This window comes from Pongo pygmaeus, chromosome 19 (genome assembly GCF_028885625.2).
Source record: "Pongo pygmaeus isolate AG05252 chromosome 19, NHGRI_mPonPyg2-v2.0_pri, whole genome shotgun sequence".
NCBI classification, from domain to species: domain Eukaryota; kingdom Metazoa; phylum Chordata; class Mammalia; order Primates; family Hominidae; genus Pongo; species Pongo pygmaeus.
Genome location: NC_072392.2, coordinates 8,004,437 through 8,025,292, shown reverse-complemented (window position 1 = coordinate 8,025,292; position 20,856 = coordinate 8,004,437). Strand labels below are relative to the sequence as shown.

The window sequence follows — 20,856 nt, the reverse complement described above, 5'->3', positions numbered from 1 at the left end:
GGTGTTGTCTAAGATCTTTTTTATTTTTTCTATCTTTTTTTTTGGTGGGGGGAGAATAAGATCTTTTCTTAACCAATGGGAATAATATTGGATCGGAAGGTATACCAGGAAGGTTGAGAGATACATTGGTAATGGACTGGACTTTGCAACAGGCCCTGACCTTGGGCAGGGCAAAGTGTGATTCTCAAAGTGGCCACAGGGGGGCACTAGGAGTTGGTAATGGGAAGTGTCATAACCAGCCCCTGTGTCTCTAAGCCCGGTGCGCCCTATGGTCTAGGGTTCCCAGCTTTTGTTTCCCTTTCCTGGGGCATGTTCCTGCTGTTGGACTCCTTTCTACTCCTCGATTTAACTTCTAGATGCTCTGCAGTGGCTCCCGTGCAGCAGTAGATGAAGTAGTTGGCCATTTCTGTAAAGCATGTCTTCCCCTCTGTGCCTAACCCAGTGCCAGCGCCCAGACGGGGTTAGTAAATAGTGGTTTAAATAGGCTCACAGAGACACAGCTGAGTATGTTGTGGAGCTGCCTGTAGATGGCCTACCACCCCTGTACTCTGTTGTATGACTTGTGACTTTAGACCCCACACTGAACTGCCACAGCCTGTAGGTCCAGGAGGCCCCGATGTGGCATCTTAGTATCCCTGTTCCCAGGTGCTTCAACAATGAGTGGCCGGCCGCGGTGGCTCACGCCAGTAATCCCAGCCCTTTGGGAGGCCGAGGTGGGCGGATCACCAGGTCAGGAGTTCAAGACCAGCCAGGCCAACATAGTGAAACCACATCTCTACTAAAAACACACACAAAAAGTTAGCCGGGGATGGTGGCAGGCACCTGTAATCCCAGCTACTTGGGAGGCTGAGGCAGAGAATTGCTTGAACCTGGGAGGTGGAGGCTGCAGTGAGCCCAGATCACCTCACTGCACTCCAGCCTGGGTGACAGAACGAGACTGTCTCAAAAAAAAAAAAAAAAAAATCCATTTAACACGATGTTGAACAAATGAGAGTATATTTTAGGTAGAGCGTGGTGGCTCACGCCTGTAATCCTATCACTTTGGGAGGCTGAGGCAGGCAGATCACTTGAGGTCAGGAGTTCGAGACCAGCCTTGCCAACATGGTGAAACCTCACCTCTACTAAAAATACAAAAAATTAGGCGTGGTGGCATGCACCTGTAATCCCAGCTACTTGCGAGGCTGAGGCAGGAGAATCGCCACTGCGCCCGGCCTTTTTTTGTTTGCTTTGAGACAGTCTCACCCTGTCACCCAGGCTGGAGTGTCGTGGTGCAATCTCGGCTCACGCAACCTCCGCCTTCTGGGTTTAAGCAATCCTTGTGCCTCAGCCTCCTGAGTAGCTGGGATTACAGGTACCCACCACCATGCCCGGCTAATTTTTGGGGGGATTTTTGTTTTTTGTTTTTTTTTTGAGACGGAGTCTTGCTCTGTCGCCCAGGCTGGAGTGCAGTGGCACGATCTCGGCTCACTGCAAGCTCCCCCTCCCGGGTTCACGCCATTCTCCTGCAGTAGCTGGAACTACAGGCGCCCGCCACCTCGCCCGGCTAATTATTTGTATTTTTAGTAGAGACGGGATTTCACCGTGTTAGCCAGGATGGTCTTGATCTCCTGACCTCGTGATCCGCCCGCCTCGGCCTCCCAAAGTGCCGGGATTACAGGCGTGAACCACCGCGCCCGGCCGTGGGTTTTTTTTTGTTAGTAGAGACAGGGTTTTACCATGTTGGCCAGGCTGGTCTCAAACTCCTGACCTCAAGTGATCCACCCACCTCAGCCTGCCAAAGTGCTGGGGTTACAGGCGTGAGCCACCGTGATTCTTGTAATTAGGTACACAATCATTACCAGAACGTCCAACTTGATTGAAGTCTTACTATATGCCAGGCAGTGCTGAGGATTTCGCACTTCCAACTCAAATCCCTTCCAGGTTTAAGAGTTCCCATGGGCCCTAGGACCCGCCTGCTTTATGGTGTCGGGGACTTGGGTTCAAGTTTTCGCCTTGTTACTGACTAGCGTGTTACAGGCGAACAGATTATGTAACCCCCCTGGATCTCGGTCTCATTTGTGAGGCGGGGGGAGTATGTGAGCTGGCCTCCTCAGAGTTTGTGAGAAGCGCCTGGCCTGGCCAGCAGAAAACTCAGGAAGAGGCTCTCTTATTTTCATCGTCACCAAGACACCGTGCTGAGATCTGAAGACCGCTTCACCCTAATACTCTCACCTTCCAGCTTCAGGGAGCCTCGGGGACCCAGAGCCGGAACCCCAGCGCCAGAGACGCCCTTGTCACGCCGGGGTCTCTGTACAAAGTGCGCCTTATACGCTGCCACCGCTCACGTCTGCGCCTGCGTGCAGGTCACGCTCGCTGCGCCTGCGCAGATTTAGCAGCCGTGGTTAAGAGTGTCGTCAAGGAAAATCCCCAGCTTCTGGGTAAACAAGTTGCCGCGTGAGACCTCCGGCACGTGTACACTACAGCTCCAAGACCTCTCAGCCTATGAGAAAGCTTGGAGAGCGGGACTGGCATTTATGTCACCAATCTTGGCAGATCGGGGGTTATTTCTCTAGCCAATAAGAACCTCAGAAGTGTTGAGGGCGTGGTTTCTGGTCAGGCTTCCAATCGCCGCGTTGGGGCGGCCCCTCTCTCACGTGTATCTCTCCCGCCCCCGTTGGCCTGCTGACCAATGAGAAGACTATGGCGGCCGGAGGCGCCAATGGAGGCTGTGCGGGGGCCGGCGGCTGCACGCGGCACGGGGCATGGGTCGGCGCCCCTAAGCCAATAAGCGTGGGGGGCGTGGCAGCCCGGCCCGTGGGCGGGTTTGGAGGAGCCAGTGTAATGCTAGAAGTCCTAGAAGAAATTTGGAGTGTGCGTGCGCGCCGAGCGGTGAGTGCTCGGGGATGGGGGAGAGATGCGGGGCGGTCGGTGTGGACTTTTCCGGGGATGTGTGGTCGGTTAGGAAGGTGTTAAATAGAGTGTGTGTGTGGGATCATGCAAATACGTGATAGCTGCGGTGGGAGCTCTGATGGTTGTGGAGAATAGGGACCGTGAACTCAGGTCTAGAGGGACGGGGTGGGAGTTAGTGACATCAGATCCCTCGCCCCCGTGGAGTCCCTGGACACTTGACTGCCCGGGGGGAAGGGCTTGGAAGCCCTCTGCGACCTGAGGGAGATCCTTTTCAGGTCGGGACTGAAGGAGCCCCTGCTCCCGGGGAGGTACCGGAACGGGACTTTTGAGAGCTGTTGGAGGATGTTTCATTGGCTGCTGTTTGGGTGGTCTCCTTAAACACTTGAAAGAGGCAGAGGTTCGGAGGCGGGAGGGAGGCCCTGGTAGGGCAAGTCGGAGGGTACCAAAGGGTTGGCATGCTGATATGAGAAAGGATGGTGTTTTAGTTTGTGAGACCCAGAGCCAGTCCCGTTACGGCTCCGGGTGTCTTTCTCATGTTAAACGGAAGGGTTTAGGCCTCAGAGTCGTCCTTGAGAACAGACGTGGGGTAGCAACTATTGAGTCCTGAGAGGATAGGGTTGGGGTTTGGGCAGATTGGCTGTGCACGTCTTCCCGAGCCCCTAGAGGTGGGGAGGCACCAACAGGGTGTTTTGGTATCTGTCTGTACAAACAACCAGGCCAGGCGTCTGGTAAAGTTGGCCTGAGGTAAAGTAGAAAAGTGAGGAAGTGGGCTTCGTAGGAAATCATTGGGGCTGGTAGCTGCTTGGGTGATCTCAAGCACTTTGTGAGCCTGGGAAAACGGGCTATGATGTTAAGTGTGTGGGGAGTGCAAACAGTGTCTTGGGATTAGGCCTAAGGAAGAGAAAGGGGTTGGATGGAGTCAGTGTTCCTGGCACCAAACTTAGAATTGGCTGGATATTTGAGAGGCCAGGTTTGCCAGTGCTGGAATGCAGCTTATAGGTTGGTTAACACCTCACAGGTTCCTTAAGGGTAAGAAACCAGAATGACAAGCCATTATTAGAGTTCAGATTTTTGAATCCTGGGCTCCATTTGTTAAGAGCTTGAGACCATGTTATGAGGCACTGGACAAGTTTAGTAACTTCTGTGCCGTAGTTATCCCCCATGGAATGGGGATAATAATACCTATCTCACGGGGTTGTTCTGGGGATGAAATAAGATAATATAAAGTGCTTAGCATAATGCCTGGGTTATGGTGAGAGATTTATGTGAATGCTGTGGCTGGGAACTAGTCTTATATTCTCAAGTTTTTCTGCAAGTTTTGATGGCGTCCCATTTCCCTCTTCCTGGCTGTTTTGGTCTTCAGGCAGCAGTCCAAATTCCCTCATTCCTCCCTTCTAGCCCTCTCCCAGGATCCAGGCCCCAGACTGGGCCACTTGCTCTGTCCCCGTTTGATTTTTTCATCCTAGGCCCCTTCTCCTCCCTGTCCGCGCCCCCCTCCTTGTCCCCCTGCCGGCTGCCATAATAACAAGAGATTCAGGCTCTGAGGGGGCTTCTGGAAGGGAGCAAAGGTGCGTGTTCTCTCCCAGAGACTAGACCTCCAACTTCTCCGCCCTGGGTCTTTGGTACCAGGCCAGCAGATGTGTACAGTTTGGGAGAGAGGAAAAGCCAGAGCTGCAGGAACAAGCTGAGGAGCGGGCAGATGGGAGTCCTGAAAAGAGAGCCAGGCGTGGTGGGGGGGAGGTGTGGGGAGGGGGCCCCCTTCCTCCTAATCCTCTCTCCAGGAATCCCTGGCTTTGGGACAGGACGGCTGTCGTTTGGTTGGGGGAGGCGCCCAGGCTGGGTGCATGTCCTGGGCCACCAGCCAAGAGAACATGATGTTCCCAAGTGCGCTGGCCGCCGCCCTCTCGGGCTGGCCGCCTCCCAAACCGCTGCCTCTCCAGTCTCTCCAGCTTCCCTGCCCCACATTCCGCGGCAGCTTCGCCCCGCCCCCTTCTTCCGCTTTGACGTCACTGCTGTCTCTCGCCCCCTCGCCTCCATTGACGGCAGCAGGGCCTGGTTACTGTGGGGACGGTGAAGCAGGACAACAAGAGTCTTGGGAGCAAGCGGGGGCTGCTGGAGGGCTGGAGCCTTTTGTCTATGCAAAAGACAGATAGGGAGATGGAGGCGGGAGAGCAAGAACTGCCTGGGTTAGGGGAGATCGCACCGAAATCCCTGAAGGGGGAGAAAAACCATGTTTCCAGGGGGAGAGGTGTCTGCAAATGAGACAAGGCCAAGGCCGCAGTATGAGTTGGGGTGGGGAGGTTCATTTTCAGGGAGAGGAGACTGAGAATCCAGGCTCCTGAATCTTTTTTTTTTTTTTAATAGAGACAGGATTTCTCCATGTTGGTCAGGCTGGTCTCGAACTCCCGACCTCAGGTGATCCGCCCGCCTCGGCCTCCCAAAGTGCTGGGATTACAGGCGTGAGCCACCGCGCCCGGCCTCCAGGCTCCTGAATCTTTTTTTGTTTTCCTGTTTCGATTTTTCTGGGTTAATTTATAACACACTCTTGTCCCAGCTTTTCCACAGAGCCCTCCCCTTCACCCTTCCCTCATTGTTCGAGAAAGCTTAGGCCACGTGACAGTGAGGGGAGTGCCCCCACAATGATTATGTCAGCAGCTGCTTGGAGGCCTGTTCATCTACTACCCACGTTTCCAGGGAGCCCTGCGAGGAACTACTCATCACGGTCCTGGATGGAGGGGGCTGTGTAACTGCAGCTCTCCTGAGCCCAGACTAACATTTTATTGCCAGCAAATCGTGCCCCTCTTCTCTTTCTAGGACTACTCCCCTCTTTTAGAGAATCAGAATTCCCAGCCCCCTTTCTCCTGTTGACACTCTTTTCCCACCTCCCCAACCTATCCTTGTTTAAAAAAAAAAAAAAAAATCATGTTTATCGATCACTTGCCATGTGTCAGGTCCTGTCCTGGGCTCTGGAGACTACAGTGAATGAGACAGATGACGTTTCGTCTGGGCCCCTGGAGTTTGGCTTTCTCTTTTCCAAGCAGTGGAAATGTGAAGCCTTTGCCACCCCACCTTTCTCTGTCTAGGGCCCCAGCTGGCCTCTTCTCTGTGCCATCCCCTTGGTCCCTCTGTAGTCCTGGCTTCTTGGCCCCCACTTTTGGGGCAGCCCTAACTGTTGGTGGCTGCGTCCTCTGGAGGGAAGTACTAGACACCACGTAGGCTGTCCGGAGACCCTGTCTCTGAGTGGCCATAGAAGCACCTGCCATTGTTTCCCTTCACAGCCACTACTGGCTGTGGTCGCCCCTTCTTTTGTCCGCATCCTTCCTCCACCCACTCACCCACCAATCACACGTGGACCCTTAACTGTCCTCTCCCAGGATTTGAAGTGTCAGAGGAAGTGCTTCGGTTAAAGGGCTTCATTATGTAGAACGAAGGTTGGGAGGGAACAAGGTTGGGAGAGGAACCCAGGAGAGGCCCAGGCAGGTTTCTGTTTCTCCCCTCCTCTCAAGGACCACCCATCTCATTCAGCGTGGCCTAACTTGCAGCGCCATTCCTTTTGCTCACCCTTGGAAAGGCGAAGATGCCGAGATGTTGTGTTCTGCAAGGCTAGTGCGTTCAGGAAGTAGACAAGTCTTGAGCACCTACTCTGGCCCGGGCTTTTTCCCTAAAGAGGCGCAGCGTACCTCCCTCTCTCCTCCCTTCCATTATTCAGTGTGCAAGCGTCCTGCGCCCATTGGCTGGGCGGTGTCTGGGGCTCTTCAGCCCAGCACCAGCACCCAGGTCCACGTGCGCCCGTGTGTGTGACACAGCCCCGACCTTAGTGGAGGCCACTAGCCAATCAGGCGCCGGGAAGAGATCCCCAGCCAATCGGGGGCGGGGCCTGCGGCTTCGTCGGCAAGAGGCCAATGAGGGGGCAGTGCCCGGCATTATGCAACCCGCCTCCCCGCCCGGTGGAGCTTCCACTCGGCTGCGGGCTGGAGCGGCGGCGGGCAGGCGGGCGGAGGACACTCCTGCGACCAGGTAGGCATCTCTGCGGCCATCCTGGGGCCGATCTTCGTCCCTGAGCCGGACCGCTGCCACTTCCAATCTGATGGGCTACTTTCGGCCCAGGCAGAGGGCACACTGTCGTCCTTACCGCTACCCACCCTCTCCCTGCCCCCAAGGACCGAAGTCCTCCTCGAAATCTTGCACCGGGAGTCTGCACTCCTGACCCACTCACCTTACCTCCAGCTTGTCCCCACCTCCCCGTCCCAGCTTTCCCGGCCCCACAGCCGACTCTCACCGGGCATGCCCCGGTCTTCTTGCTCGTTACTCGAGGGGCCCCAGGTTTGCCCCGGTACCAGGACCCTATTAGGCTTTCAGCGCTCCCCGTGTCTCTGCTCTCCAGTCCCTGGCCCTGCGCCGCCTGTGATGTCAGCCCACTTCGGACTAGAACATCCCGTTCCCAGCGCTAGTTCCTGCTGTTGGCCACAACCTTCCCTTTTCCCCTGGCGCTCAGAAAATGCTCAGTAGTGGGGGTGTGGTTGGACAGGGAGTAGGGGAAGAACGATCTGTTGGCTGTTGTGCGTCTTCTGCCCAAGGCTTGGGGTTGGCGGGGGGGGGGTCTGGCCAGAAAAGTAGGGGACTGAGGAGAGAGGATCCTCGGGTCCTTGATGATGGCAGGTTGCCGGCTTCGGTCCTTGTGGTGGGGAAGCAGCGCAGGGGCTAAAGAAGGAAAGGCTGTGTTGTCTTGACCAGAATGACTGGGATCCAGGCGAGAGTCAGGTTGAGGGGCTTTTGCGCCGAGGGCGGTGGCCGTTGTGCTTCGTCCTGGGGAAGCCAGAACCAACCCTGGAATCCTAATAGGCCGTCCCACTTCGTACGGCCACCGAGCCATCCTGGGACTGGGGATATGTAAGGGATGCGTGACCCCCGGCCGCGCCCACCAGTGTGAGAGTGGGCCGTTCCCCCACTTCCGCCGGGAAATGGGGGAGGGGTCGCTCCTCCAGCCCTCCTGTGGTCCCTCCAGCAACCGCTGAGCTCAGCAGCTGACGTCGGTTTCCCTGGCGACCGTGGCGGCGGCGGAAGCGCGTGGTGGGGCCGCGCACGTCGGCGCGCATGTGCAGCGGGGGTGGCACCGCCCCCGGATAAAATTAGTCTGGAGACCTAAATATAGGCGGCGACCAGCTCACCCCCTGCTCCGAGGCCTTGGAGGCCCAGGCAGAGTGGACACCTAATGGGAACTTGGGAATGGGAAGTGTCCAGGTTTTTGCCCACAGCCGTAGTTGTCATTGACTGCTCAGGCCATGGTGGCAGGGGATGTGAAGGAAGGCCCCGGGGAACCTTTCTCCCGCTTGCAGCCCCCTAAGGGTACAGGAAACTCCTGACTCCCCATTGGAAGCCCCAGGCCTGGGTTCCACTCCCATCAGTCCTGCATGAGGCCAGGCAAGGGAAGGTCTGAGTGAAGCCAGCAGGTGCTCTGGAGTTAACAAACCAGCTTTCTGCAAGCCCTGCTTCCTGGTCTCCCTCTCCAGGTACTGGCTGTGATCGAACTTCTCAACCCTCAGAGACTTAGATCTTCCACCTCACTCCCTCAGCCAGGCCTCCAGGCCCCCTCGTGCATCCGTGGTGGCCTCTCCGCCTTTTCTGTTCTGTTCTGCCCATGGCCCAGACATGAGTGGCCCCCTAGAAGGGGCTGATGGGGGAGGGGACCCCAGGCCTGGGGAATCATTTTGTCCTGGGGGCGTCCCATCCCCTGGGCCCCCACAGCACCGGCCTTGCCCAGGCCCCAGCCTGGCCGATGACACCGATGCCAACAGCAATGGTTCAAGCGGCAATGAGTCCAATGGGCATGAGTCTAGAGGTGCATCTCAGCGGAGCTCACACAGCTCCTCCTCAGGCAACGGCAAGGACTCAGCCCTGCTGGAGACCACTGAGAGCAGCAAGAGGTGTGTATGGATGTGTATGTTGGGTCTAGGAATGGTCTTGTGAGCAGGCAGAGCTGGGTGAAAGGCTTCGCACTGCTGGCCCTACCTGTAACTGGGCCTGTTGCTGTCTCCTAGCACAAACTCTCAGAGCCCATCCCCACCCAGCAGTTCCATTGCCTACAGCCTTCTGAGTGCCAGCTCAGAGCAGGACAACCCGTCCACCAGTGGCTGCAGGTACGTCAAGTGAGGCTGGAGGAGAGGTCTAGGGGCCCAGGCCACACTCTGGGACTAATGTCTTTATCTCCTTCTTCCCTGTGGGCCCCGCAGCAGTGAACAGTCAGCCCGGGCAAGGACCCAGAAGGAACTCATGACAGCACTTCGAGAGCTCAAGCTTCGACTGCCGCCAGAGCACCGGGGCAAGGGCCGCTCTGGGACCCTGGCCACGCTGCAGTACGCACTGGCCTGTGTCAAGCAGGTGCAGGGTAAGTGGTGTGTCCCAAGAGGGAATGGCCTGGGCCTGGGCTCCTGTGTTGAGGCAGCCTCCTTACTGAATGCCTCACTGCCTCCACCCTGCAGCCAACCAGGAATACTACCAGCAGTGGAGCCTGGAGGAGAGCGAGCCTTGCTCCATGGACATGTCCACCTATACCCTGGAGGAGCTGGAGCACATCACGTCTGAGTACACGCTTCGGAACCAGGTCAGCGGCGGCCTGGCCTCTGCATCCCGATGCACCTCTACCCCTTCTCCCACAGCTCTTGAATCTGCTCTTGCTCTCCCTCTCCTGCCAGGATACCTTCTCAGTGGCTGTCTCCTTCCTGACGGGCCGAATCGTCTACATTTCGGAGCAGGCAGCTGTCCTGCTGCGTTGCAAGCGGGACGTGTTCCGGGGTACCCGCTTCTCTGAGCTCCTGGCTCCCCAGGATGTGGGAGTCTTCTATGGTTCCACTGCTCCATCTCGCTTGCCCACCTGGGGCACAGGGGCCTCAGCAGGTGAGGTGCCCAAGCGCTGTGGGGAGGCATGAGCAGTCCCAGGAAATTCCTGCTGTGAGGGGCCAGGGGACCCAGACTTTCCCTTAGTGGGTTCTTCGCAGCCTAGGGAAGGGGCAGGAGGCTGTGCTCACTCCTCTCCTGTCTGTCCCAGGTTCAGGCCTCAGGGACTTTACCCAAGAGAAGTCCATCTTCTGCCGTATCAGGTAGGTGAGGGGAACTGGAGAAGACCTTTGCCTCCTCCTTTTGTTTTTGTTTTTGTTTTTGTTTTTTGAAAGGGAGTCTCACTCTGTCGCCCAGGCTGGACTGCAGTGGCACGATCTCGGCTCACTGCAACCTCCACCTCCCGGGTTCAAGCGATTCTCCTGCCTCAGCCTCCGAAGTAGCTGGGATTACAGGCATGCACCACCACGCCCAGCTAATTTTTGTATTTTTAGTAGAGACAGGGTTTCACCATGTTGGCCAGGCTGGTCTGAACTCCTGACCTCAGGTGATCCGCCTGCCTTGGCCTCCCAAAGTGCTGGGATTAAAGGCGCGAGCCACCGTGCCCAGCCTACCTCTGCCTCCTCCTGCCCCCTCCCTAGCGTCTTTGCTGTTGTCTGCTATGACCTTGTGATTGGAGGAGTGGGTGGCTGTCTACTGAAAGTCCCTAATGCTCCTCTCTCCTTTACTAGAGGAGGTCCTGACCGGGATCCAGGGCCTCGGTACCAGCCATTCCGCCTAACCCCGTATGTGACCAAGATCCGGGTCTCAGATGGGGCCCCTGCACAGCCGTGCTGCCTGCTGATTGCAGAGCGCATCCATTCGGGTTATGAAGGTGGGCAGGTCAAGGCCCTGGCCTGGTGGGGGCTGGGAGGGAAGGACATTTCCTCATGGCCAGACACGAATTTGGGAGGCATGAACCAGACCCTTTGAATTTGGAACAAGAAAAGCTATTGTAAGATGAGGATTTGAGCTCCTTTTACAGGTAGAGTTGAATAAGGTCCCCAAGCTAGACGAGGGCAGAGAAGAATGCCTTGCCTGCTCTCAGTCGTGTTACTGATACAGGGCATAGGATTGGTCCAGACCATCTTTGGGCCCATAGTGCCCAGGGCAGAGCTGTGTGGCAGATCGTCAGCCAGCCTGGGCCCAGGCAGAGTGGACAGCTGAGGAGTTGGGCATTCTGGACGAAACCCAGTGACCACACTTTCTGTGCTTCAGCTCCCCGGATACCCCCTGACAAGAGGATTTTCACTACGCGGCACACACCTAGCTGCCTCTTCCAGGATGTGGATGAAAGGTGAGGATAGGACCTAGAGGAGACGAGGGCAGCCAGGGCTGAGGCCATGGCCACTCTGATGCCTCCTTCTGGTTCAGGGCTGCCCCCCTGCTGGGCTACCTGCCCCAGGACCTCCTGGGGGCCCCAGTGCTCCTGTTCCTGCATCCTGAGGACCGACCCCTCATGCTGGCTATCCACAAGAAGAGTGAGTTCCTCTCGCCCTGCTCGCCCTTCCCACTGTCCTGGGCTTTTGAATGGCTGCCCTTGTGGTTGTGTCTCTTGGTGCCTTGGCCTCCTGGATCTCCAGCGGCATGGCCTCCCTCTTACTCAGCTCTCCCTCCCTTTGACCCCTCCTCCTTTCCCACTTCCATCAGTCCTGCAGTTGGCGGGCCAGCCCTTTGACCACTCCCCTATCCGCTTCTGTGCCCGCAACGGGGAGTATGTCACCATGGACACCAGCTGGGCTGGCTTTGTGCACCCCTGGAGCCGCAAGGTAGCCTTCGTGTTGGGCCGCCACAAAGTACGCACGTAAGTGGGCCATGCCCCCGAGCTGGCGTTGGGGATAGGGCAGTGCGGTGGGGGACAGGACTGGGCCAGGGCTGGACTCACTCTTCCCCACCCTACAGGGCCCCCCTGAATGAGGACGTGTTCACTCCCCCGGCCCCCAGCCCAGCTCCGTCCCTGGACACTGATATCCAGGAGCTGTCAGAGCAGATCCACCGGCTGCTGCTGCAGGTGAGAGTAGCGGAGAGGGAGCGTGGGAGGTGAAAAAAAGGGTGGGAAGTGGGATCAAGCCATCTAACCTGCTCTCTCCCCGCTGCAGCCGGTGCACAGCCCCAGCCCCACAGGACTATGTGGAGTCGGCCCCATGACATCCCCAGGCCCTCTCCACAGCCCTGGGTCCTCCAGTGATAGCAACGGGGGTGATGCAGAGGGGCCTGGGCCTCCTGCGCCAGTGAGTGACCTGCTCCTACCTCACCCTCTAATCGCCCTTTCCCCTCTCCTTCTTGGAACCAGCACTGTCAGTCCCAGAGTCTTGCCCGATCCTCCTTTGCCCTCTCCTTCCTGCCTTTTCTTCTTGTCCTGCTTCCATCAAGGTGTCTGTGCCTCCCCACTGGCACCTTCTTGTTTTATTGTGCCCTTGGCCCCTGACACTGGCGACACCCCCTGGTTCTGCTCACTGTGCTGCTGCGTCCCACAGGTGACTTTCCAGCAGATCTGTAAGGATGTGCATCTGGTGAAGCACCAAGGCCAGCAGCTTTTTATTGAGTCTCGGGCCCGGCCTCAGCCCCGGCCCCGCCTCCCTGGTGAGTTGATGACGATGTGTGGGTGAAGAGACAGACCTGGGGGGTCCCCTGACCTTCACCCCCAACCCATTTGCTGTTTTTTTCCATGTGAGCTTGAGAAGACTATTTTCCTCTTTCTTTCTTTGCCCCAGCTACAGGCACGTTCAAGGCCAAGGCCCTTCCCTGCCAATCCCCAGACCCAGAGCTGGAGATGGGTTCTGCTCCCATCCAGGCCCCACTAGCCTTGGCCCCTGAGGAGGCCGAGAAGAAAGAAGCCTCCAGCTGCTCCTACCAACAGATCAACTGCCTGGACAGCATCCTCAGGTAAGGCCTGCCAGGTATCTTCTCCACCTCAGGCTCTAACCCTGCCCACCCTAAGCCCTGCTCTGATGCCCTCTGCTGTGTCCATCACCAGGTACCTGGAGAGCTGCAACCTCCCGAGCACCACTAAGCGTAAATGTGCCTCCTCATCCTCCTATACCACCTCCTCAGCCTCTGACGACGACAGGCAGAGGACAGGTCCAGTCTCTGTGGGGACCAAGAAAGGTAAAGATCCAATGCACCCTGCTCCCACTGCCCCGTCCTGGCCTGGTGGCCCTATGTCTTTTCCCTTCTGCTTCTGGGCCCTCTTGCTCTGCCCTGCCCTCCTCCCCCAGCCTCCTGGTCTCCAGACTGTTCGCTCTGTTCCCTACCACCATCCCCTTCCCCTTTTCCCTGGGATCCTCTCTCCTGACTTCCCGATGGGGGTGGGGATGGTAACTGGCACCATCTCTCTGCACAGATCCGCCGTCAGCAGTGCTGTCTGGGGAGGGGGCCACCCCACGGAAGGAGCCAGTGGTGGGAGGCACCCTGAGCCCGCTCGCCCTGGCCAATAAGGCGGAGAGCGTGGTGTCCGTCACCAGTCAGTGTAGCTTCAGCTCCACCATCGTCCATGTGGGAGACAAGAAGCCCCCGGAGTCGGGTATGGGCGTGGAGTTGGGGGGCAGTGCTTGGGCTCCACCGGTCTCCCAGCTAGAGCTCCCTCCTGCCTTTCCCCTCCCCTCTAGGCCCTGATGGAGAGAAGGAGGCCTCCCTTGACCTGGGGCTTGGGGCTACTGCTTCTTGCTCTCCCCTCCCTGCCAGGCTTCTAGGCTTTGCCCTACCCCTGTTCTGTTTCTTGTATTGTTACTGTCAGTTGAAACACAAAGTCTGGGGTAGGGGGTTTGCCCTGAGATGCTGACCACAGAGGGTCTGAAGGCAAGGAAAATTGAAGATCCCTGAAGGGTCTTTGGATATTGACCTTGAAAATTATGAGGGGCTGGGCATGGTGGCTCAGGCCTGTAATCCCAGCACTTTGGGAGGCTGAGGTAGGAGGATCACCTGAGATCAGGAGCTCGAGATCAGCCTGGGCAACATGGTGAAACCCTGTATCTACTAAAAATGCAAAAATCAGCCGGGCGTGGTGGCACGCACTTGTAGTCCCAGCTACTCGGGAGGCTGAGACAGGAGAATCGCTTGAACCCAGGAGGTGGTGGTTGCAGTGAGCTGAGATCGCACCACTGCACTCCAGCTTGGGAGAAAGAGAGAGACTCTGTCTCAAAAAAAAAAAAAAAAAGAAACAAGAAAATGTGTGAGAGAAGGCCAAGGGGTGGGCTTCTCTTCCAACGAGAGCTGTGAAGGGGTCATCCCAGTAGAGTTCCTGGCAGGGAGTGGCCACTGGAGGGGCCTGAGTATCTATCGTCTCTTCTTCTGGGCCAGCTTTGCATGGAGAGGAGGACCCAGGGCCAGCCGTTGGCAGAGAGGTGACCAAGAAACATACATGGGGACCAGGCTTGGCTGTGGGGCAGAGCTGCCAGGGGTTGGCTAGGCTGTCGGACAGGGAGGGTGTGGTATGGATGTGTTGACCCCTGAGGTGATTCTGATGACCTTTCCCTATCTCACTTTCCTCAGACATCATCATGATGGAGGACCTGCCTGGCCTAGCCCCAGGCCCAGCCCCCAGCCCAGCCCCCAGCCCCACAGTAGCCCCTGACCCAGCCCCAGATGCCTACCGTCCAGTGGGGCTGACCAAGGCCGTGCTGTCCCTGCACACACAGAAGGAGGAGCAAGCCTTCCTCAGCCGCTTCCGAGACCTGGGCAGGCTGCGTGGACTCGACAGCTCTTCCACAGCTCCCTCAGCCCTTGGCGAGCGAGGTAGCCACCTGGGGCCTCCTGGAGCCTGCCCTCTGCCCAGTCTAGGACTGGATTGTCCGGGGGTGGGTCTTAAGGGAGGTGTTTCTGCTCCAGGGAGCCAGGCTGGTGTGGCTTCCACCACCAGGCCCTGCCTAGGAACAGGCCCCTCGCTAGCTTCTCCCCACTAGGCCAGGTTCCGGGCTGCAGCCAGAGGAGGGCAGCCTGGGGGGATGGCACTGGGATGGGCAGGCAGAGGTGCTGTGCTCCAGGTAAGCGACTTCAGGCCTAGCCTGGGGGCAGGGGCAGGGAAGTATGCCCACTTAGGAGTCAGTTGTCACTGATGAAGAGACATGCATACATTCTGGGCCAACTCTGGGTGGGGTCTGGGCTTCAAGGGCAGGTGGAAGGCAGCCCCTCCAGGTGCCTGAGGGAGACCCCCTGCAGGCAGACGCAGGACTCAGGACTGGGCTTTCCAGCTCCACTCTTCACTCCATTGCAAGCTAGGCAGAATACGGCCTCGATGGGCAGGACGAACGCCTAAGCTGGCAGTGCCCACAGGAGTTTGGCGGATGGACCAGAGCCACCTGTCCATGTGTACATGGACTCACCCTGCTTCCTCCATCTGCCAGCGTGCCTCCATCTTCCGCACACCCCCAGCTCCACCCCTCATGTAACCTCTCCCTGGCCTTGTTCCTTTCTCAATAAATCCCCTTGTCCCTGGCTCCTGTGATTCTTCCCTGAAGGTGCCCCACCTCCTGAGTCCCCCATTCTGTGTGGGTTGAGAAGCTCTCTCTGGGACCTTGGCCTGTCCTCTCCCTGGTCAGAGTGTCAGGGCAGTGTGGGTAGCAGGGGCACTAACCCCAGGTTCAGGCCCTTGCTAACCCTAGTCTCTCCCCACAGGCTGCCACCACGGCCCCGCACCCCCAAGCCGCCGACACCACTGCCGATCCAAAGCCAAGCGCTCACGCCACCACCAGAACCCTCGGGCTGAAGCGCCCTGCTATGTCTCACACCCCTCACCCGTGCCACCCTCCACCCCCTGGCCCACCCCACCAGCCACTACCCCCTTCCCAGCGGTTGTCCAGCCCTACCCTCTGCCAGTGTTCTCTCCTCGAGGAGGCCCCCAGCCTCTTCCCCCTGCTCCCACATCTGTGCCCCCGGCTGCTTTCCCCGCCCCTTTGGTGACCCCAATGGTGGCCTTGGTGCTCCCTAACTATCTGTTCCCAACCCCATCCAGCTATCCTTATGGGGCACTCCAGACCCCTGCTGAAGGGCCTCCCACTCCTGCCTCGCACTCCCCTTCTCCATCCTTGCCCGCCCTCCCCCCCAGCCCTCCTCACTGCCCGGACTCTCCGCTGTTCAACTCGAGATGCAGCTCTCCACTCCAGCTCAATCTGCTGCAGCTCGAGGAGCTCCCCCGTGCTGAGGGGGCTGCTGTCGCAGGGGGCCCTGGGAGCAGTGCTGGGCCCCCACCTCCCAGTGAGGAGGCTGCTGAGCCAGAGGCCAGACTGGTGAGCACTGACCCCTGCGTCCGCCCGCCAGCCCCCACCCCAGCCCCGCCCCTCTGCCACCCTGTGCTGCCTGCTGTCTCTGCCAGGCCGGCGTCTCAGCCTCCAGGAGGTGGAGGGAGACTCCAGCTGAGTTTCTGAATGAGGCAGAAATTGGCTACCTCCTCTTTGAAGGGACAGTCCTGTCTGTCTTGACAGGTGGTGAGGACATCTCAATAACTTCTGAGAGAGCATCTGCCACTTGGAAAGGGTCTGGCCTCACATCCCCACTCTTCGCCAGCTTTCTTCTCTCTCAGCCTGGCCCTACTGTCACGAAGTGGGGAGCAGAGACTACTGGGGTTGGATGTGCCTCTCCCCACAACCCGTGAGAGCAGTTGAAGAGAGGCCTAGGTGCTGACCCCTCCATCCCTCCTTGCGCCCGTCTCCTCCTCCAGGTGGAGGTCACTGAGTCCTCCAATCAGGACGCACTTTCCGGCTCCAGTGACCTGCTGGAACTTCTGCTGCAAGAGGACTCACGCTCCGGCACAGGCTCCGCAGCCTCGGGCTCCTTGGGCTCTGGCTTGGGCTCTGGGTCTGGTTCAGGCTCCCATGAGGGGGGCAGCACCTCAGCCAGCATCACTCGTGAGTACCCCACCTCCAGCATCTCCCAGGGTAGGGCAGTGATTGGGGAGCCGGGAGCCCAGGCCCCGTCTTGGCGGAGCTTCCTAAGGCCACTGGGACGGACATGTGGCCTTTGAGGGAGGCCTTGTGAGGCCCCGGCAGTGGGTATGCAGCCAGCCTGACTCCCATTGGTGTACCCCCCACTTCACAGGCAGCAGCCAGAGCAGCCACACAAGCAAATACTTTGGCAGCATCGACTCTTCTGAGGCTGAGGCTGGGGCTGGGGCTGCTCGGGGCGGGGCTGAGCCCGGGGACCAGGTGATTAAGTACGTGCTCCAGGATCCCATTTGGCTGCTCATGGCTAATGCTGACCAGCGCGTCATGATGACCTACCAGGTGCCCTCCAGGTGAGGCTTTCAGAGGCCTTCTTGGCCTTCCTTTCAGAAGTAGTAGTGGGGGCAGTTTTCTTTTCTGTGGCTGGCTCTGCCCTGGATAGGATAGACGGTTCCTTTCTTCCTACCCCTTGGAGCCCTGTTACTAGTTCCTCCCAGGAGGAGAGCAGGTTTCCTGGTCTTGGAAGACTTGACTTCCCATAGCCCTAGTTTAGGGGAGGAGCACGAGGTGGGAAGTTGTGGTAGAGGAAGGATGCCAGCTTCACGGGTCCTAGTCTGGGTTCTGGATCCCAGCCTCTGCCTTCTGAACCCCTTCTCGGGCAGGGACATGACCTCTGTGCTGAAGCAGGATCGGGAGCGGCTCCGAGCCATGCAGAAGCAGCAGCCTCGGTTTTCTGAGGACCAGCGGCGGGAACTGGGCGCTGTGCACTCCTGGGTCCGGAAGGGCCAACTGCCTCGGGCTCTTGATGTGATGGTGAGAGAAGCCTGGGACGGGGAGAAAAAAGAATTGAGCTCAAGTTCAAGGGATCGAGGCCAAGGGCTGATCTCCTCGATGTCCTGGGATCATTAATTCTGAAGAATGTTGATTCCACTAAATTTGCTGTGGATTATAGAATATTAAGCTGCCTGAGTCTTTGCAGAACTTTTCACAGCCTATCCTACGCTAATATGCATTGTGACTGTCCTGTAACGGCATCTGGGTAGAGGGCACAAGGCACTGTCCAACCTTGTTGGACCGCAGGTGCATCTGTGTGGACTGGTGCTTCTTGGGAGTACATTTCGGGAAGCACAGTGGGCTGGGGGTGGGAAGCTGGGCTGGCAGGTGAGCAGTGAGAACGCTGTCTGACTCTCTCATGTCCATTTCTCTCACCAAGGCCTGTGTGGACTGTGGGAGCAGCACCCAAGAGCCTGGTCACCCCGATGACCCACTCTTCTCAGAGCTGGATGGACTGGGGCTGGAGCCCATGGAAGAGGGTGGAGGCGAGCAGGGCAGCAGCGGTGGCGGCAGTGGTGAGGGTGAGGGCTGCGAGGAGGCCCAAGGCGGGGCCAAGGCTTCAAGCTCTCAGGACTTGACCATGGAGGAGGACGAAGGCAGGAGCTCATCCAGTCCGGCCTTACCTACAGCAGGAAACTGCACCAGCTAGACTCCATTCTGGGACCATCTCCAGGGGTCCACGAGAGGCTTTCTTCTCCTATGTCCCAATTCTCAGAACTCAGATGTGGCTAGACCAACCAGTGGGAAACTGCCCCAGCCTCTCCCACCATAGGGGGCCGGACCCCCATCACCAGCCTAGGATCCAGGGGCTGCCTCTGGCCTCTTAGGGAGCAGAGAGCAGAACTCCGCAGCCCAGCCCAGAGGAGTGTCACCTCCCACCTTTGAAGAGGAATCCTTCCCTCCCCTGGACAGAGTTGCTGACAAGCTGCTGAAGTGGCCTCTCCATATTCCAGCTGAGCCTGAATCCGACTCCTGAGGGTTGGGGCTGCACTTATTTATTGGGGGAGACAGTTCTGTCTCCCACCTCCTCCCCAGATGGGAGGAGAGCCTGAGGCCCAAGCAGGACCCGGGGGTTCCAGCCCCTAGCTGCTCTGGGGTGGGGGAGGTTGGTGGACCATGGAGTCCCTGGTGCTGCCCCTCAGGTGGGACCCAGGCGTTCTCAGCTGTACCCTCTGCCGATGGCATTTGTGTTTTTGATATTTGTGTCTGTTACTACTTTTTTAATACAAAAAGATAAAAACGCACAGGACTTTGTGGAATGAAGTTTGGGGTTGGGGTGAGGGGAGCGTGTCGAGGGGAGGTGTGGCCCTGCTTCCGGGAAGGTTGTAGTGAGGGTGTACAGGGCCATCTCCTGACGACCCCCATTCCTTTTTCCCCCCATCCTGTCCAGGTGAGGGCCCTGCTGAGCCTGTTACGTCCACGCCCAGCTCAGACTCTGCTGTCCCCTCTAGCACGGCCTCAGCTGGGTTTGCCCTGGGAAGGAGAGATGAGAGGTGCGTGTGGCCAAAGGCTTGGGTGAGCTCCAGCCCGGGTCACAGGTGGCCAAGGCAGAGGAACTCCGCTTAACCCCGTGGTGCCCTGAGGTATTCCAGGGTGTTTGTGTTCCTTGGCTTCCTTTTTTTATTTGAGATGGAATTTCGCTCTGTCACCCAGCTGGAGTGCAATGGTGCAATCTCGGCTCACTGCAACGTCTGCCTCCCAGGTTCAAGCGATTCTCCTGCTTCAGCCTCCCGAGTAGCTGGGATTATAGGTGCCCGCCACCACTCCCGGCTAATTTTGTATTTTTAGTAGAGACGGGGTTTCACCATTTTTGGTCAGGCTGGTCGCGAACTCCTGACCTTCGGTGATCTCTGCCCGCCTTGGCCTCCCAAAGTGCTGGGATTACAGGCGTGAGCCACCGCGCCCGGCCTTCCTTGGCTTCTTGGTAACCACACGGCCCTTCAGCAGGTCAGTCTAGGTAGCTAAGGGACACATGGAGTCATGTGCTCACTCATGGTTGAGTTGGCCCCAAAGGTGTGGAAGAATGGAGGAGCAAAGCATTAACCCTTTGGCTCAGAACCTGAAAAGGAAGAGGTAGCTTAGGAAGGGATGAGTCACTGAGGAACCACTGCAGGCAGTTTGCTGATTTTCACTTACTGTTACCCATTAAGAGTTGATTTATCTTGAGGCACACCTGCTTTACGCCGGCGCCGTGGCTTAGCTGGTTAAAGCGCCTGTCTAGTAAACAGGAGATCCTGGGTTCGAATCCCAGCGGTGCCTCAGTTAATGGGGAGTGATACATTATTGCTGCAAATACACTTCTCCACTTTCAAAGGGCCTTTCTAAGAAACATTTCTTCTAGAATCTTCCTAAGATTCTTCTTAGATGCCAATCCGTCTTTGGGCCTCCTTTTCCCTGCACTTTTGGTGTATTGGAAACTACAGATTCTCACCTCGCTTTCATGAAGTAGCATGAAGTAGGCATCTCAGGGTCTGTCCTCAAGAGTATGGAAGACAGGACTCGGATCTGGACCCGTTTTGTTTCTATCCTGTGCTCAGGGAGGAGAGGGAGAATAGGAAAGCTGCCGCTCCAATGGGGCCGCTGACAGCTGCTGGAGGGAAGGCATGGTCTGCGCCACCGAGCAGAGGCGCACGAGCGCAGGCGTCTCGAGGCGGCGGGGGTGGAGCCGGCTGGAGGCGGGCGTGTTGATAGGCAGCTATAGTTGCGCAGGGCCGAGGCCGCACGCGGCTGTGATGGCCGAGTGGTTAAGGCGTTGGACTCGAAATCCAATGGGGTCTCCCCGCGCAGGTTCGAATCCTGCTCACAGCGTCAGTAGTTTTGGTATTAGGTATCTCGGTCTCTGGAGAAGGAAAAAGCAGTTTGTTTTCTGGTTCTTTCCTTGGAGAATCTCCCGCGTTATTCTGAGAATCTCAGAGACTCGGTCCTCAGGGACCAGCCCGCGAGCGCCCTCTTGCGACTCGCATACTCCTATCGACCTGCAAAAACCTTTTTACTGCCGATTTCAATTCCTACCGCCACCACACTCAGGTGGCTCCTTAGTGCTACTCAGCAATCGTTACTTTCCTCCAATTCATTCACTCTCATACTGCCCCATGCGACTGTTTCATTCCTATCTTCACCTCAAACTACGAATCCCTTCTTCATCGTCCCTCAGCTTTTACTTACGGATTCACTGAGAAAATAAAGCATTTCGGAGTTTCCCATCAACATTCACATCGCACCTACCTACCTACCTAATTTAGTCGGTGACCGCATACTCTTCTTTTCCCTCATTATTGTAGAAGAATGCTTCCACCTAAAGCCAACCCCTACTTTTACTAGATTTCCCATCCCCCCGGCCCACTCAAGGACACCGCTCTTTTTCCTACACCATCAAATTTTCCCT

The 20,856-nt window shown here is 57.6% G+C and overlaps 1 protein-coding gene and 2 non-coding genes across 7 annotated transcripts; all 3 read left to right on the top strand.

Annotated features, from left to right (window-relative positions):
• The first annotated feature begins 2,660 nt into the window (after positions 1–2,660).
• On the top strand, positions 2,661–18,715 carry PER1 (period circadian regulator 1). 5 transcript variants are annotated; one of them, XM_054456741.2, is made up of 23 exons: positions 2,746–2,868; positions 8,400–8,813; positions 8,928–9,026; positions 9,120–9,274; positions 9,369–9,490; positions 9,582–9,783; positions 9,935–9,986; positions 10,455–10,597; positions 10,981–11,059; positions 11,137–11,243; positions 11,413–11,566; positions 11,665–11,773; positions 11,862–11,993; positions 12,240–12,345; positions 12,477–12,648; positions 12,740–12,870; positions 13,106–13,285; positions 14,254–14,496; positions 15,376–15,986; positions 16,418–16,604; positions 16,795–16,990; positions 17,300–17,450; positions 17,851–18,715. In XM_054456741.2, the coding sequence occupies exons 2-23, from the start codon at positions 8,539–8,541 to the stop codon at positions 18,118–18,120; spliced, it is 3,876 nt and encodes a 1,291-aa protein (XP_054312716.2). In that variant the 5' UTR covers positions 2,746–2,868; positions 8,400–8,538; the 3' UTR covers positions 18,121–18,715. The 5 variants fall into 5 exon arrangements, with proteins under 5 accessions (XP_054312718.2, XP_054312716.2, XP_054312715.2 ...); XM_054456740.2 differs by having other exon boundaries at positions 2,852–6,906; XM_054456743.2 differs by lacking the exon at positions 13,106–13,285 and having other exon boundaries at positions 2,661–2,868.
• Positions 18,716–19,656: 941 nt separating this feature from the next.
• TRNAT-AGU (transfer RNA threonine (anticodon AGU)) lies at positions 19,657–19,730 on the top strand. Its single transcript has one exon. It is a non-coding gene; the product is annotated as a tRNA-Thr (tRNA).
• Positions 19,731–20,197: 467 nt separating this feature from the next.
• Positions 20,198–20,279, top strand: TRNAS-CGA (transfer RNA serine (anticodon CGA)). Its single transcript has one exon. It is a non-coding gene; the product is annotated as a tRNA-Ser (tRNA).
• The last annotated feature ends 577 nt before the right edge of the window (positions 20,280–20,856 follow it).

Coding starts and splice junctions, on each gene's coding strand:
- PER1 (XM_054456741.2), top strand. CDS start 8,539: ATGAGTGGCCCCCTAGAAGGGGCTGATGGGGGAGGGGACCCCAGGCCT. Junction 12,871..13,105: donor CTCTGTGGGGACCAAGAAAG/GTAAAGATCCAA, acceptor CTCTCTGCACAG/ATCCGCCGTCAGCAGTGCTG. Junction 16,605..16,794: donor CACCTCAGCCAGCATCACTC/GTGAGTACCCCA, acceptor CCCACTTCACAG/GCAGCAGCCAGAGCAGCCAC.